Below are 15,785 nucleotides of genomic sequence, written 5' to 3' on the forward strand. Positions count from 1 at the left end.
GGGTGGGCTGCTGACATGTGAGGGGGGGGTGGGCTGCTGACATGTGAGGGGGGGTGGGCTGCTGACATGTGAGGGGGGGTGGGCTGCTGACATGTAAGGAGGGGGGGTGCTGACATGTAAGGAGGGGGGGTGCTGACATGTGAGGGGGGTGGGCTGCTGGCATGTGAGGGGTGGGTTGGCTGCTGGCATGTGAGGGGGGGGCTGCTGACATGTGAGGTGCAGGGGGGGGGGAAGTGATGTGAGGTGCAGGGGGGGAATGATGTGAGTTGCAGGGGGGGAGAGAGTGTCATATTGAGGAGAGGGGGAAAGAGTGTCATATTGAGAGGAGGGGGAGAGAGTGTCATTTAGGGGAGGGGGAGAGTGTCATATTGAGGAGAGAGAGTGTCTTATTGAGAGGAGGGGGAGAGCGTGTCATTTAGGGGAGGAGGAGTGTGTCATATTGAGGGGAGGGAGAGTCATATTGAGGGGAAGGAGAGAGACAGTGTCATATTGAGGGGAGGGAGAGAGAGTGTCATATTGAGGGGAGGGCGAGAGAGAGTGTCATATTGATGGGAGGGAGAGAGAGAGTGTCATATTGAGGGGAGGGAGCGTGTCATATTGAGGGGAGGGAGAGAGAGTGGCATATTGAGGGGAGGGAGAGAGAGTGGCATATTGAGGGGAGGGGGAGAGAGTGCCATATTGAGGGGAGGGGAAGAGTGTCATATTGAGGGGAAGGGGAGAGTGTGTCATATTGAGGGGAGGGGGAGAGTGTGTCATATTGAGGGGAGGGGGAGAGAGTCATATTGAGAGGAGGGGGAGAGGGTGGGATTTAGGGGAGGGGGAGAGTGTCATATTGAGGGGAGGGGGAGAGTGTCATATTGAGTGGAGGGAGAGAGAGAGTGTCATATTGAGGGGAGGGAGAGAGAGTGTCATATTGAGGGGAGAGAGAGTGTCATATTGAGGGGAGAGAGAGAGTGTCATATTGAGGGGAGGGAGAGAGTGTCTTATTGAGGGGAGGGAGAGAGAGAGTGTCATATTGAGGGGAGGGGGAGAGTGTGTCATATTGAGAGGAGGGGGACAGAGTGTCATATTGAGGGGAGGGGGAGAGCGTGTCATTTAGGGGAGGGGGAGTGTGTCATTGAGGGGAGGGAGAGTGTCATATTGAGGGGAGGGAGAGAGTGTCATATTGAGGGGAGGGGGAGAGTCATATTGAGGGGAGGGGGAGAGTGTCATATTGAGGGGAGGGAGAGAGAGAGTGTCATATTGAGGGGAGGGGGAGAGTGTGTCATATTGAGAGGAGGGGGACAGAGTGTCATATTGAGGGGAGGGGGAGAGCGTGTCATTTAGGGGAGGGGGAGTGTGTCATTGAGGGGAGGGAGAGTGTCATATTGAGGGGAGGGAGAGAGTGTCATATTGAGGGGAGGGGGAGAGTCATATTGAGGGGAGGGGGAGAGTGTCATATTGAGGGGAGGGGGAGAGAGTGCCATATTGAGGGGAGGGGAAGAGTGTTATATTGAGGGGAGGGGGAGAGTGTGTCATATTGAGGGGAGGAGGAGAGTGTGTCATATTGAGGGGAGGAGGAGAGTGTCATATTGAGGGGAGGGGGTGAGAGTCATATTGAGAGGAGGGGGAGAGGGTGTGATTTAGGGGAGGGGGAGAGAGTGTCATATTGAGGGGAGGGGGAGAGAGTGTCATATTGAGTGGAGGGGAGAGAGTGTCATATTGAGGGGAGGGGGAGAGTGTCATTGAGAGGAGGGGGGGAGGGGGAGAGAGTGTTATATTGAGGGAAGAGAGACATGGGGGGGCTGCTGACATGGAGTGGACTGGGGGATGTGGAGGGGGTATTGTGTTTTTGATGTGGAGGGTGGTATTGTGTGGGTGAGGGGGAGAGATGGGGGTATGAGAGATAGATGGGGAGTATCATAAAGGTTGATAGTGAGGGGTTCTGGGGGAGATGAGGATGATGATGAGGAGGAGGTGCTGGAGGAGAGATGATGATGATGATGATGATGATGATTTAACCCGTGCGGCCCAAATTTTTTTTCCTTGGAGCAGTTCGGCCCTTCTCACTTTACGAGTTGGGCAGGCCTGATCTACATCATAGTATATAAATTAGTACTGATGTAGATATGGCTAATAAAATGAAATAAAAGAACAGGGGGGAAATTATTTTGATAATGAAACTATAGGAAACTACGATTAGATGTTTTTGCCTCATATCTTAGTGGTATATTTGAATATATCAATTATTTAATGTGTATACAAAAAAGGCTGCTATTAAATCTAAACTCGAATATGAATAAGTGTTATCAGGCTATATCTTGTCTATTAAGACAATCTTATGCGTAATCTATAAATTTTAAGAACGAAATAGATTATTGAAATATTCATAAACAGGATACAGGCATACCCCGCTTTAAGGACACTCACTTTAAGTACACTCGCGAGTAAGTACATGTCACCCAATAGGCAAACGGCAGTTCACGCATGCGCCTGTCAGCACGTCCTGAACAGCAATATCGGCTCCCTACCTGTACCGAAGCTGTGCGCAAGTGGGGAGACTCTGGAGCCTGATACAAATGTGTTATTTACATCAGTTATGCACGTATATGACAATTGCAGTACAGTACAGTACATTCATCAATAAGTGGATAAAAGGTAGTGCTTCACTTTAAGTACATTTTCGCTTTACATACATGCTCCGGTCCCATTGCGTACGTTAATGCGGGGTATGCCTGTATATTAACTAGATCATTATCATAAATTCTCACATTTTGATCATATTAGTGATTATTTATACAGAATAATGAGAATAATATTCAACCGCCTAAGTTCATGGCAAAAAGAAAAAAATTCTTTCAACAATATACATACAGTAGATTATTTCAGAAATGTTTAAATTCCCAGTCTACGTTCATACCCCTGGGAGCTAATGTCCCAAGGGTATAAATCCAATGCATTTCACAACAATTAAGAAGAGCCTCTCTATCTCCTCCTCTAGGATGAGTTTGTATTTGTTCAATGGCACTAAAAGAGAAGGTACTGAGTAATCCCTTGGGACAGTTAGTGACGTGACGAGCGACTGGGAACCTATCATCTTTATTTTGTATGGTTCTCAGATGTTCACTGATCCTTGTTTTGAGAGCTCTTATAGCCCTTCCAACATAGCTAGTCCCACATTCACATTTTAAGATGTAAATAGCATGATTGCAGTTGCATGTCATGAAGGAATTGATCTTATATCTCTGATCAGTGTGTATATTTTTCAGTGATTTAATAGGTGCCGCATATCTGCAGAAATTGCAGCAGCCGCACCTAAAAAAAACCATTAGGAATTTTAGTACTCTTTTCTCATTTTGATTTGAACAGACTTGGGGAAAGAGGACTACCTATAGTCTTTGCTTTTCTGTAAACAATTCTTGGGTTAGAATGGGTAAATGTATCTAGATCTTTATCTAGTCGCAGGACCTCCCAATGCTTGTTTAGAATGAACCTACTCTGTTCTTGTTGTTTTCAATATGTTGTAATAAACAATGGTGTCTCCTTATTCAAACCCATCTTATAAGATTACTTATTAGATTCATAATGAGTTTGTTTCTTAACTTTTGCTCTATCCAAGAGTTCTACTCTGTTAGTATGTAATGCCTGATTGAATGCCAACTCAAGATCACCGTCATAGTAGCCACGGTTTTTAAATCTAATTCTCAGTTGTTCAGCTTGTAATCGAAAGGATTCTTTAGTGGAGCAGATACTTTTAAGTTTAAAAACTGACTTTTTGGGATACCTTTCAACAGTGATCTAGGATGGGCACTATTTGCTCTGAGCAAGGAGTTGCGGGAATTCTCCTTTCTAAAGATGTCAGTTTGTATCTTCAGGTTCACATCCACATAAAGATGTAAATCTAGATAATTTATATGATTGTCATGATACATGCGTGTAAATTTGAGATTATACTTGTTCAAATTCAAATATGCAAAAAGTGTCTGTAGATCCCCACACCAAACAAAAAGCAAGTCATAAATGTAGCAGCGATAAAAAATATGTTTTCTAAAAGGATTAGTATCGCCGAAAATGTTAAGTTTCCCAGAATCCCATGAATAGATTTGCATAGGATGGTGCAAAAGATGTGCCCATAGCAGTGCTTTGTGTCTGTAAATAATACTGTTTAACGAATAAAAAATAATTATGTTGAAATAAAAACATAGCACAATCTAAAATAAACGTGATTTGTGCCAAATGAAGATTTAGAGTGATTAAGAAAGTGACTAACTGCTTTAATACCCATTGTGTGCTCTATAATCGTGTAAAGAGAGGTCACATCTAATGTGACCCACATATAAGTGTTACACCATGTGATATCCTGAATATCTGAAAGTAGATCTAATGAATATCTCAGATATGAAGGAAGTTCCTTCACTAATGGTTGCAAAAAGTAATCCACGTACCTTGAGACACCATCTCCCAAAGACCCAATGATGTAAATGATAGGTCTGGCCAGGGGGGCAGACTAGAGACTTATGAATCTTTGGGAGATAGTGAAAAATAGGCACCGTGGGAAATGAATTGTACAGAAAAACAGATTCTTGTTGTGATAAAACCCGCAACTCCCTGCCTAGATCAATGAGTTTCCGAATTTCTGTAAAGTATAATTGAGTAGGGTCACCATTAAGTTTACAATAAGCCTCTATGTTGTTAAGCTGTCTGAGAGCTTCAGCATGGTAGGTGTCTATATGCATCACCACCACTGCTCCTCCCTTATCTGCATTTTTTATTATTATATCCTGTCTATTCTTAAGGGAATACAAGTGTAGACGTTCATCTTTTGATATATTATCATAACCAGATGATGAAAAACTGTAGTCTTTGGCTAAAAGTTGTAGGTCTTTTTCTACCAGCTTTTCGAACATCTCCAGATGTGGCCCTTTAGAAAAGAAGGGACAGAAAACAGATTTGTTCTTGAAAGATGTGTGTTTGCTATTGGTTAAGAACAATGATTGTTCAGATGTCTCAATAGTTTGTCAGTAATATCCTGTTCTACATATAGGTCATTAATTTCTTGTAAGGTACTGTACTCTTCAAATGATAATTTGCTGTTAATGGTTACATCAACCGGAGCGTATGCATGAACAATATCGATGCTGTCGGGTGGAGGATCAGAGACAGCAATATCTCTAGACAGACAGAAAGACTTTAAGTAATAATTTTCGAATGTATTTTTGCGGATCAATTACTGTATTGAATAAATCAAATTACTCTTTTAATCCAAAATTCAATCCCTTGTTAAGAATCCCAACTTCACCCTCTGTCAATTCTATCCCTAAAATGTTGAGTACATTATTCAAACATGTTAGAGATCCATCTTCCTTCTTTTTTGTGGCCCTTCTTTTGGGCGAGCGCCTTGTCCTTTTATTGAGTTTTTTGAACTCCTAAGTTAATAAGATGTCAAAGCATCTTGTTGGCGTGAGGGATATTTAGTGTGTCGAACTTCATAATCCGTGTGATCACTATATCTGTCAGTATCTTCATCTGTAGTGAAGGAGACAACCTGTTGATTATCAGTATCTGACAAGTCTGACATGCTAGATGCTCCTGAAGATTTGTTCTTTAATATTGATCTCTTGGGAGTCGACTTTCTATGGATATTCTACTTTCTTGTGGAAGTTTTTCTTCTGTGCGTTGTCTTGATGATTGGGAGCCCTCAGTGATGGTGGCTTCTGCCAAATGTATATTTGATTCCGGTCATAATCTGCCCGCTCTGTCTATTCTTTTCTGTTTCTTAGTCATGATGTCATTCTCAATATTTTCTATACTTAGAATTATAAGACTATCTCATAATTTTCTATACTTACAATATTTTCTATATTTAGAGATTTTCTTATCCATTACATCAAATTCATCCATGTCTTTGAATGTGTTCAGACTTTGTTGGAGATCTTTTATGGTCTTTTTCACTATATTTCTCTCCTGTACCTTAGTCTTGATAATTAGGTCCATAAGTTTCTCCGAGCACTCCTCTATTATTTTAATCCAGTTTGATTCAAATTCCTTTGATGGGAAACCAAAAGAGGGCATCTAGGTATCCTTTTAGCAATCAAATAATTGTCTAATGTTGTGATATCCCACCATAGCCGGACATTCAATGAGAGTGCTTTCTCTAATTTCAAAAATTTCAAGAAGTACAGGGTGAGGTCAATATTGTCTTCACAAGTTTTCAGAGTGATATTTTCAAAGACATGGGCCGCTCTATGTTTCCGCCCTGTATTGTCTGCACAATTTTGCACATATGTAGAATTCATGGGATCCACAATAACCGAGTCTTCTATATCCTCTTCCATCCTGAGAATAACCACGTGTCACCAATTAAAAATAACTTTTATTAGCCATATCTACATCAGTACTAATTTATATACTATGATGTAGATAGACTATACATTATCTGATACATTGTATAAACAAATACATAGTATGCTCGATATTGCCTAAAAGATTAACAATAACTTGAGTCTTTTGAGTGAGATACATTTACATTATAATTCTAAATCTTCCATTCCAGGTTGTTCGTGGTTTTTAATACATTTTTTTCTTTAATTCATATTGTTCATCTAAGTTACAAGATGTAAATTGTTGTCATGTCTGTGTATATTATTATCATATGCTGGCAAGTTGTACATGACCCTCCGGTCCAGTGACGAGTAGCTCCGAGCTCACGTCCCATTGGAGATGTTCATTGACCAATTGGGTTCGTTGTAGCCGGTTTCGCGCCATTCCAGCAACGCGCCACGCATCAGCTGGAGGCGGGGGGTCGTTTATAACAGCTGTGAGAAACGCGATGTGAAATCACTCTTTGACAAAGGGCTGCCGCCCGAAACGAGTCAGTGTTTACCTGCAAGTTCACCACGGTGTCTACCATGGATTAAAGTGCTTTTAACCTTTATATTTGCTGGTGTCTTGCCCCTAACTTTCACTAATGTGCTCCGCTTTATTTCTATGTGAAATCTTCTGCCTCTATTGAATTAGTGCTCTCTCCATTTCGGTAAAAATAATCAATACAATTGGAAGCTAAATGACTCTACTGAATTTGCCAGATGTAGAGAGTACAATTAAGCAAAAAATGTATAGACTATTTCTCGATAAACGAGGCCTCCCTGGCTTCCCCGACTACGTTGTGGAAAGCCCATAAGGCATCAATTAGAGGAGACCTCATATCTATGGTGTCGTACAAGAAAAAAGTTAAACGAAAACTATACAGCTCAACCCCGTTATAGCGCGATCCGCTAAAACGCGGATCGGCTTATAACACGGTTTGAGCATAAACCCTGAATATAAAAAATAAAAAAATTTTACAATATTTTTTTACACTTTTTTTTGCACACACTGCACACACTCTCACTGCACACTCTCACTGCACACTGCACACACACACTACCAGCACTCACTGCACACTGCACACACACTCGCACACACACTCACTGCACACTGCACACACACTCACTGCACACTGCACACACACTCACTGCACACACTACCAGCACACAGCACTCTGCACTCACAGCACACTGCACACCACACTCACACACCCCCTACCTACCTACCAGAGCTGGCATCGGGAGGAGGAGGGGGGTGTCGGTAGGGGGGGTGAGTGAGGAGCAGGCTGGGACTCAGAGGGCCGCGTGGGCTAGGCCCAAAATTGATTATGCCGTGGAGGGTGGGCGCGGAGGACCGGTAGGTGTGGGGGCCTCGGGGGGGGGGGGGGAGGAAGTGGATGCCGGGGGGGGGGGTGGATGCCGTGGTGGGGGGAGGAGGTAAGGAGCAGGCTGCGGCTGGACTCGGAGGGCTGCTGCTGGATGACGTGTAGGGCTTCCGGCCACCTCTTCCCTCCTTCCTCCCTCCCGATCGGGCGCGGCGGCCATTTTTTTTTAAATTAGCGCGACCCGGGTTCTAGCGCAGTCGGATCGGGTGGCCCCCGAGGACCGCGCTATAACGGGGTTAAGCTGTATAAAGAACTATCTGATAAACTTGGCTCATTGGAACAACAACAACATATGAGCAACCCTTCAAAAAAACTTCTTAAACTTTTAGACAAAACCAGGACTGAAGTAGAGAGAGTGGACTAACCAACGCTACTATGATAAGTGCAACAAAGCAGACTGGCTGTTAGCCAATAAACTTAGAGGTCTGAGGGTCAAATTTCAAATCCCCATGATTCGAACTAAATCAGGACTAAAAACATGATTTATTTAACAAAAATAAAGCCAAAATGGAGACGCCATGTGTGAAAAACGAAGTACACCTTATGATTCAATAGCTTGTAGAACCACCTTTAGCAGCAATAACTTGAAGTAATCGTTTTCTATATGACTTTATCAGTCTCTCACATCGTTGTGGAGGAATTTTGGCCCACTCTTCTTTACAACGTTGCTTCAGTTCATTGAGGTTTGCGGTCATTTGTTTATACACAGCTCTCTTAAGGTCCCGCCACAGCATTTCAATCGCGTTGAGGTCTGGACTTTGACTGGGCCATTGCAAAACCTTGATTCTTTTCTTTTTCAGCCATACTATTGTAGGTTTGCTGGTGTGCTTGTGATCATTGTCCTGTTGCATAACCCAATTTCGGCCAAGCTTTAGCTGTCGGACAGATGGCCTCAAATTTGACTATACAATACTTTGGTATACAGAGGGGTTCATGGTCGACTCAATGACTGCAAGTTTCCCAGGTCCTGTGGCTGCAAAACAAGCCCAAATCATCACCCCACCACCACCACCGTGCTTGACAGTGTTTGTGCTAATATGCTGTTTTTGGTTTTTGCCAAACGTTGTGCTGTGCATTATGGCCAAACATCTCATCTTTGATCTCGTCTGTCCAAAGGACATTATTCCAGAATTGGTGGTTTGTTCAGATGCAACTTTGCAAACCTAAGCTGTGCTGCCATATTCTTTTTAGAGAGGAGGTTTTCTCCTTGCAACCCTTCCAAACAAACCATACTTGTTCAGTCTTTTTCTGATTGTACTGTCATGAAATTTAACATGCTAACTGAGACCTGTAGAGTCTGAGTCTTGTGTTTTTTTGCAATTTCTCTGAGCATTGCACGGTCTGACCTAGGGGTGAATTTGCTGGGACGTCCACTCCTGGGAAGATTGGCAACTGTCTTGAATGTTTTCCACTTTTGGATAATCTCACTGTACAATGATGGACTTTAAATTGTTTGTAAATGGCCTTATAACCCTTCCCAGATTGATGGGCAGCAACAATTGCTTCTCAAAGATCATTGCTGATGTCTTTCCTCCTTGGCATTGTGTTAACACACACCTGAATGCTCCAGACCAGCAAACTGCTAAAACTTTGGCTTTAATAGAAGTGGTCACACTTGCTGATGATCAATTAATCAAGGGCATTTGATTAGCAGCACCTGTATGCTACTTAGCATCTTAATTCTTGTGGAAGCAGTAAGGGTGTACTTCGTTTTTCACACAGCTTCTCCATTTTGGCTTTATGTTAAATAAATCATGACGGTGTAATATGTCATGTGTTGTTGTTCATCTGAGGTTGTATTTACCTAATTTTATGACCTGCTAAGGAACAGATGATTGTTATGTCCTGATATGTAAAACCATGGAACTCAAAGAGGGTGTCGTTTCTTTTTCACATGACTGTAAATCCCTACTTAGATCAAATCTAAAAATGTATAGTAAAATTTTGGCAAACGGGCTGAATCCGATTCTACCAAGCCTGGTTCATATAGATCAAGTAGGCTTTATCTCTGGTAGACAGGCCTCTTTCTCGAAAGATCAGAAATATCATTGGCCATGTGCACCTGATCGGTACGAAGTCTATCCTGCCAAGTTTAGATGCGGAAAAAGCGTTAGACAGAATAAAGTGGGCATTTTTTGATCAAACAATGCTAAAATTTGGATTTTTGGGCCCGTTCCTGGAGGGTGTTAGAGCTCTTCACAGGATGCCCACAGCATATGTCAAGCTTCCAGGAGGTGACTCAATACACAAATAATAATAACTAGGGTATTTATAAGACCATAATCTAATCTCTATAATAGAGAGAAACAAGTCGCTGCTCTGAGACAAGGATAAATAGAATACAGAAAAGACACCAGAAGTCTCAAAAAAGAGCACTCAAAAAATCCCCAAAAAAATGATACTTTCATGTTCTCAAATGTAACACGCTAAGACAGATTTCTGCATACTTCCCACTATGGTGGGTTAGCTTTACCTTAACGGTTTCCATCTTGCAGTGTGTGTGGTTTACATGTGTATGACATCAGTATATTCATTAGTGTGTCCCTTAGGTCTTTTTGGTATATTTTGCTGATCTAGGGAACTAGTTTCCCTGGGATCTCCCCTTACACTCTTCTTGCATTAGCCTGATATTTTTGTATAGGTTTAGACTTTTTGTATTGGCCATATGTTATATGTAGTCACTTTGTCTATTTCAGGGTTCTGTTTTGTGTTTTTATTATGTTTTAGTTTGTTACATTTGAGGACAATAAAGTATCATTTTTTTTGGGGGGGGGGTTTGAGTGCTCTTTTTTGAGACTTCTTGTGTCTTTTCTGTAAAATATATATATATATATATATATATATATATATATATATATATATATATATATATATATATATATACAGTGTTCGACAAATCACCCACAAATCTACTCGCCCAACGAAAAAATCTACTCGCCACCTCGTCCCGCCCCTAACCCTGCCCCCAACCCCGCTTTAAAATAAAATATATAAATAAAATACATTTAATAAATTCCTAGTCAGAACAACATTCGTTTTTGACAAATGTATTTATTACATTATACTACAATTAGTCCTTGTTACGTGTGTGTGTGTGTGTGTGTGTGTGTGTGTGTGTGTGTGTGTGTGTGTGTGTGTGTGTGTGTGTGTGTGTGTGTCAGTGTGTGTGTGTGTGTGTGTGTGTGTGTGTGTGTGTCAGTGTGTGTGTCAGTGTGTGTGTCAGTGTGTGTGTAAGTGTGTAAATGTCGGATCTAGAAATAAAAGCCACAGGTGAATGACTAGTTTCCTGAACACCTTAACCAGTGTCTGGACGTCCCCGCTTCACAATATCTATAGCAGCAATCCCACCTGGGATCTTACCTGATCCGCAGTCCCTCAATGTCCAGGTACCCTCATTCCCGCAATGTTATAAGTTGGAGGGGATGTGTTCTCTACCTGTCTTCTGGGTTAGGGGGGATTCCGATGTCTTCTGTGTGAAGTTTGAGTCAGATCTGGAAGAAAGCAGTATAGGTTATTTTGGTGTAGTATAGGACAGTTAAGAAACTGTATATAGGGTAAATAAGATATCCAGATACAGAGAGGGGGAGAGAGAGAAAGAGAGAGGGGAGAGAGAAAGAGAGAGGGGAGAGAGAAAGAGAGAGGGGAGAGAGAAAGAGAGAGGGGAGAGAGAAAGAGAGAGGGGAGAGAAAGAAAGAGAGAGGGGAGAGAAAGAAAGAGAGAGGGGAGAGAGAGAGAGGGGATAGAGAGAGAGAGGGGATAGAGAGAGAGAGGGGATAGAGAGAGAGAGGGGATAGAGAGAGAGAGGGGATAGAGAGAGAGAGGGGATAGAGAGAGAGAGGGGATAGAGAGAGAAAGAGAGGGGATAGAGAGAGAAAGAGAGGGGATAGAGAGAGAAAGAGAGGGGATAGAGAGAGAAAGAGAGGGGATAGAGAGAGAAAGAGAGGGGATAGAGAGAGAAAGAGAGGGGATAGAGAGAGAAAGAGAGGGGAGAGAGAGAAAGAGAGGGAGGGAGAGAGAGACCAGAGAGAGGGGAGACGGGGGAGACCAGAGAGAGGGGAGATGGGGGAGACCAGAGAGAGGGGCAGGGGTGACTGACTGACTGGGGCAGGGGTGACTGACTGACTGGGGCAGGGGTGACTGACTGACTGGGGCAGGGGTGACTGACTGACTGGGGCAGGGGTGACTGACTGACTGGGGCAGGGGTGACTGACTGACTGGGGCAGGGGTGACTGACTGACTGGGGCAGGGGTGACTGACTGACTGGGGCAGGGGTGACTGACTGACTGGGGCAGGGGTGACTGACTGACTGACTGGGGCAGGGGTGACTGACTGACTGACTGGGGCAGGGGTGACTGACTGACTGACTGGGGCAGGGGTGACTGACTGACTGGGGCAGGGGTGACTGACTGACTGGGGCAGGGGTGACTGACTGACTGGGGCAGGGGTGACTGACTGACTGGGGCAGGGGTGACTGACTGACTGGGGCAGGGGTGACTGACTGACTGGGGCAGGGGTGACTGACTGACTGGGGCAGGGGTGACTGACTGACTGGGGCAGGGGTGACTGACTGACTGGGGCAGGGGTGACTGACTGACTGGGGCAGGGGTGACTGACTGACTGGGGCAGGGGTGACTGACTGACTGGGGCAGGGGTGACTGACTGACTGGGGCAGGGGTGACTGACTGACTGGGGCTGGGGTGACTGACTGACTGGGGCAGGGGTGACTGACTGACTGGGGCAGGGGTGACTGACTGACTGGGGCAGGGGTGACTGACTGACTGGGGCAGGGGTGACTGACTGACTGGGGCAGGGGTGACTGACTGACTGGGGCAGGGGTGACTGACTGACCGGGGCAGGGGTGACTGACTGACCGGGGCAGGGGTGACTGACTGACCGGGGCAGGGGTGACTGACTGACCGGGGCAGGGGTGACTGACTGACCGGAGCACGGGTGGGTGACTGATTGGGGGGGGGGTGGTACCTCTGGTGTCACACATACTCCCATACACACATACACATTCTCCCATATATATACACCCACACACTCCCACATATACACACACACTCCCACATATACACACACACTCACACATATACACACACACTCCCACATATATACACACACTCCCACACACACATATATACACCCCCCACCCATATATACACACACACCCCCATATCTACACACACACACACACCCATACACACACACACACACACCTATATATATACACACACACACACTCTCCCATATACACACACATTCTCCCATGCCCACACACACACACTCACTCTCTACACACCTTTTGGAAAGGCCGCGACCAGAAGGACATGAGGGGGCATCCCCGCTCCCATCACCCGGCGCGCTCCCTGACGCGGGACTGGGGGGAAGCGGGGACATGAGGGGGCATCCCCCGCTCTCATCACCCGGCGCGCTCCCTGACGCGGGACCGGGGGGAAGTGGGGGGAGGAAGCGTGGACATGAGGGGGCATCCCCCGCTCCCATCACCTGGCGCGCTCCCTGACACGGGACCGGGGGAAGCGGGGACATGAGGGGGCATCCCCCGCTCCCATCACCCGGCGCGCTCCCTGACGCGGGACCGGGGGGAAGCGGGGGCAGGAAGCGGGGACATGAGGGGGCATCCCCCGCTCCCATCACCCGGCGCGCTCCCTGACGTGGGAAGCGGGGACATGAGGGGGCATCCCCCGCTCCCATCACCCGCCGCGCTCTCTGACACGGGACCGGGGGAAGCGGGGGGGGGGGGAGGTGGGGGAAGGCACAGATAATACTTACTGTGTCCTCCATCCACCATGGGAAAAGAATGGCTGCTCGTTGGGGGCTGGCTCATATAGAGCCTGGCCGCGCGCCCACAAAGCCTGGGAGCGCGCGCCAATCAGCTGACAGGAGGTAGGGGGAGTTTTTTTTTTTTTTTTTTCAGCCAGCGCGAGCAGGGAAATTTAGCACGAGCAGGGAAAATTTAAAAAAACAAAACACGTGTGCTGCTTGGGCCAATAGTTACTCGCCCGGGGATTAAATCCACCCGCCCCGGGCGTGTAAATGTATAGGATTGTCGAACACTATGTATATGTATATGTATATAAAGAGACCACCTGCTCACACTTCTCACAGCGGTATGCTCCTTGGAACAGCTGCTCCAAGTGCACATACATGTGGCAAGATGTGCATTGAGTGGCATTTTCAATCCTGCTCATTCTAGCATCTATGAAGTTTAGAAGTACTAACAGTAAACTGTACTTCAATAAACTATACCTTGTTTAACTGCTTCCTTGTTCAAACTGCACACACTTTAACCAACCAGCACTTCAAATCAACCACACAGATCAATCAGTACACGCAAGCTCCTTTGTATATCAGTATTGCTCGACCTGAAGAAGAGAGGAGAACTCTCGAAAGCTTGTCCTATGACATAAATTGTTAGTCCAATAAAAAAGGTATCACCTAATGCTGAAGAACTCATTTATTCTGCACTATCGCAACTGGACTAACACGGCTATTTTCTGCTTTATATATATATATATATATATATATAATATAATTTATTTCTTTTTAAACCCTATATATTTTGTTAGTAACCTACTTGTTTTGGGTTATCTCCGTTTCTGATTTTAGGACATGCCTTTCACTTGTGAAGGCATCACCCCTGATATTATCATCAATCCCCATGCCATTCCTTCTCGTATGACCATTGGACACTTGATTGAATGTCTTCAAGGGAAGGTAAGAAGCTGATGAATGTGCCCCACATCCCACAACTCTGGTGCCCAAAAGATTATCTTACAGCACTTGACAAACAGGTTTGTCTTTTATTTAGTGAACATTATATCGGTAGGGGGTAGCCGGCCTTCATTAATAAAGGTGGAGCCTGGCTGGTTGCCCCTGAAACCATATGGCAAGGGCTGAGAGTGTCAGCTATTGGGTCTAATATTGTACCTTAATGTGTTGCCCGGTTATTCTGTTCCCCTTATACTGTTTCCCATAGGGTTATAAGCTAGGAACAGTGTGTGTGGGGTTAACTATGTAAGCCTAGTGGGCCAGTTAAGCAATTCTATGTTGTATTCCCTTTAACTTCTTGTCCCGTAGCTGCCTGTGCAAGCTTATAAGTGGGTTGCCTTGTATGGGTGGCCCGTTATGAGAAATAGCTGCAGAGCAGAGACTTCTGGAACATGAGGAAAAAGGGGGATATTTGGGGGAAAACAGGGTTAACCTGTATTGCCTGCCAGCAAGGTATTAAAACTGGGTCTAGAAGGCTTGTATTCCAACACAGGTTTTAGAACCCAATTCGCAGATCCCAGTTTTAGAGTGTCAGCTCCAGTTATCAAATGTTACTGTATTGGGTGTAGGGGCTGGTGTTCTAGAACAAGGTTTAGAGCCCCAGTTAATAGACACCACATTTTAGGTCCAAATTGTAGAGTGCAAAACTAGGGACCAAATGTTTCTTTGAAAGTGTTTTAATACTACAATGCATTTTGTGTTTGTGCTGTGAGCTGAACTGCATACAGGACAAAAGGCAGCCGGCTGTAAATTAGCATTTCAATGCCAACAGCCCAACTATAGGGATTCCCTGTTAATTGCAACATGGTGAGGGGGAAGGGCTGTGAACAGGATATCTGGAGTTGAAAGCCTTTGTTCCAACTAGATATTGCGGAACCTACCCAGCGGGATGTATGGGGCAAGCCATGAAAACAGTTGCTGGGGTTTCAAACTCGTATGCATGATTTCCATTGGCAAGTTTTGACATTTTCTCTCCTATCATTGAATGCACAACCACAATCCGTGCTCTAATTGGCATTTGATTTTAGATATGGAGTATCCCTATATAAGGACGTGCAGTGTAGCAGCTCTATCTTTTTTTTTTTGGAGATTTGAAGAGACAAGCAGCTGCTGGTAGGCTTCTCAAAGGTGCTTCTAGGTGAAAGCTATAACACCAACAGATAAGCATGGAGAGTCCCAGCCAGCAGGCTGGAACCAACCAGAGCCAACAGGGTAACGCCTTTTGCTGAAGCAGGCGCCCTGCCACTAGGAAAGGACTAGATCT

At 45.0% G+C, this 15,785-nt stretch overlaps 1 protein-coding gene across 5 annotated transcripts in view; it reads left to right on the forward strand.

Annotated features, from left to right (window-relative positions):
• POLR2B (RNA polymerase II subunit B) overlaps positions 1-15,785 on the forward strand; it is a 299,158-nt gene that overhangs the window by 249,993 nt on the left and 33,380 nt on the right. For 4 of the 5 annotated variants that reach the window (XM_075603624.1, XM_075603642.1, XM_075603650.1 and 1 more), the window contains one exon: positions 14,360-14,467. The exons of the other annotated variant lie outside the window; for it this stretch is intronic. In XM_075603624.1, the coding sequence (XP_075459739.1) occupies positions 14,360-14,467 (108 nt within the window). The remainder of the gene's footprint in view (positions 1-14,359; positions 14,468-15,785) is intronic. 5 annotated transcript variants of the gene reach the window in all.

The sequence above is a fragment of the Ascaphus truei genome, chromosome 1 (genome assembly GCF_040206685.1).
Source record: "Ascaphus truei isolate aAscTru1 chromosome 1, aAscTru1.hap1, whole genome shotgun sequence".
Taxonomy (NCBI): domain Eukaryota; kingdom Metazoa; phylum Chordata; class Amphibia; order Anura; family Ascaphidae; genus Ascaphus; species Ascaphus truei.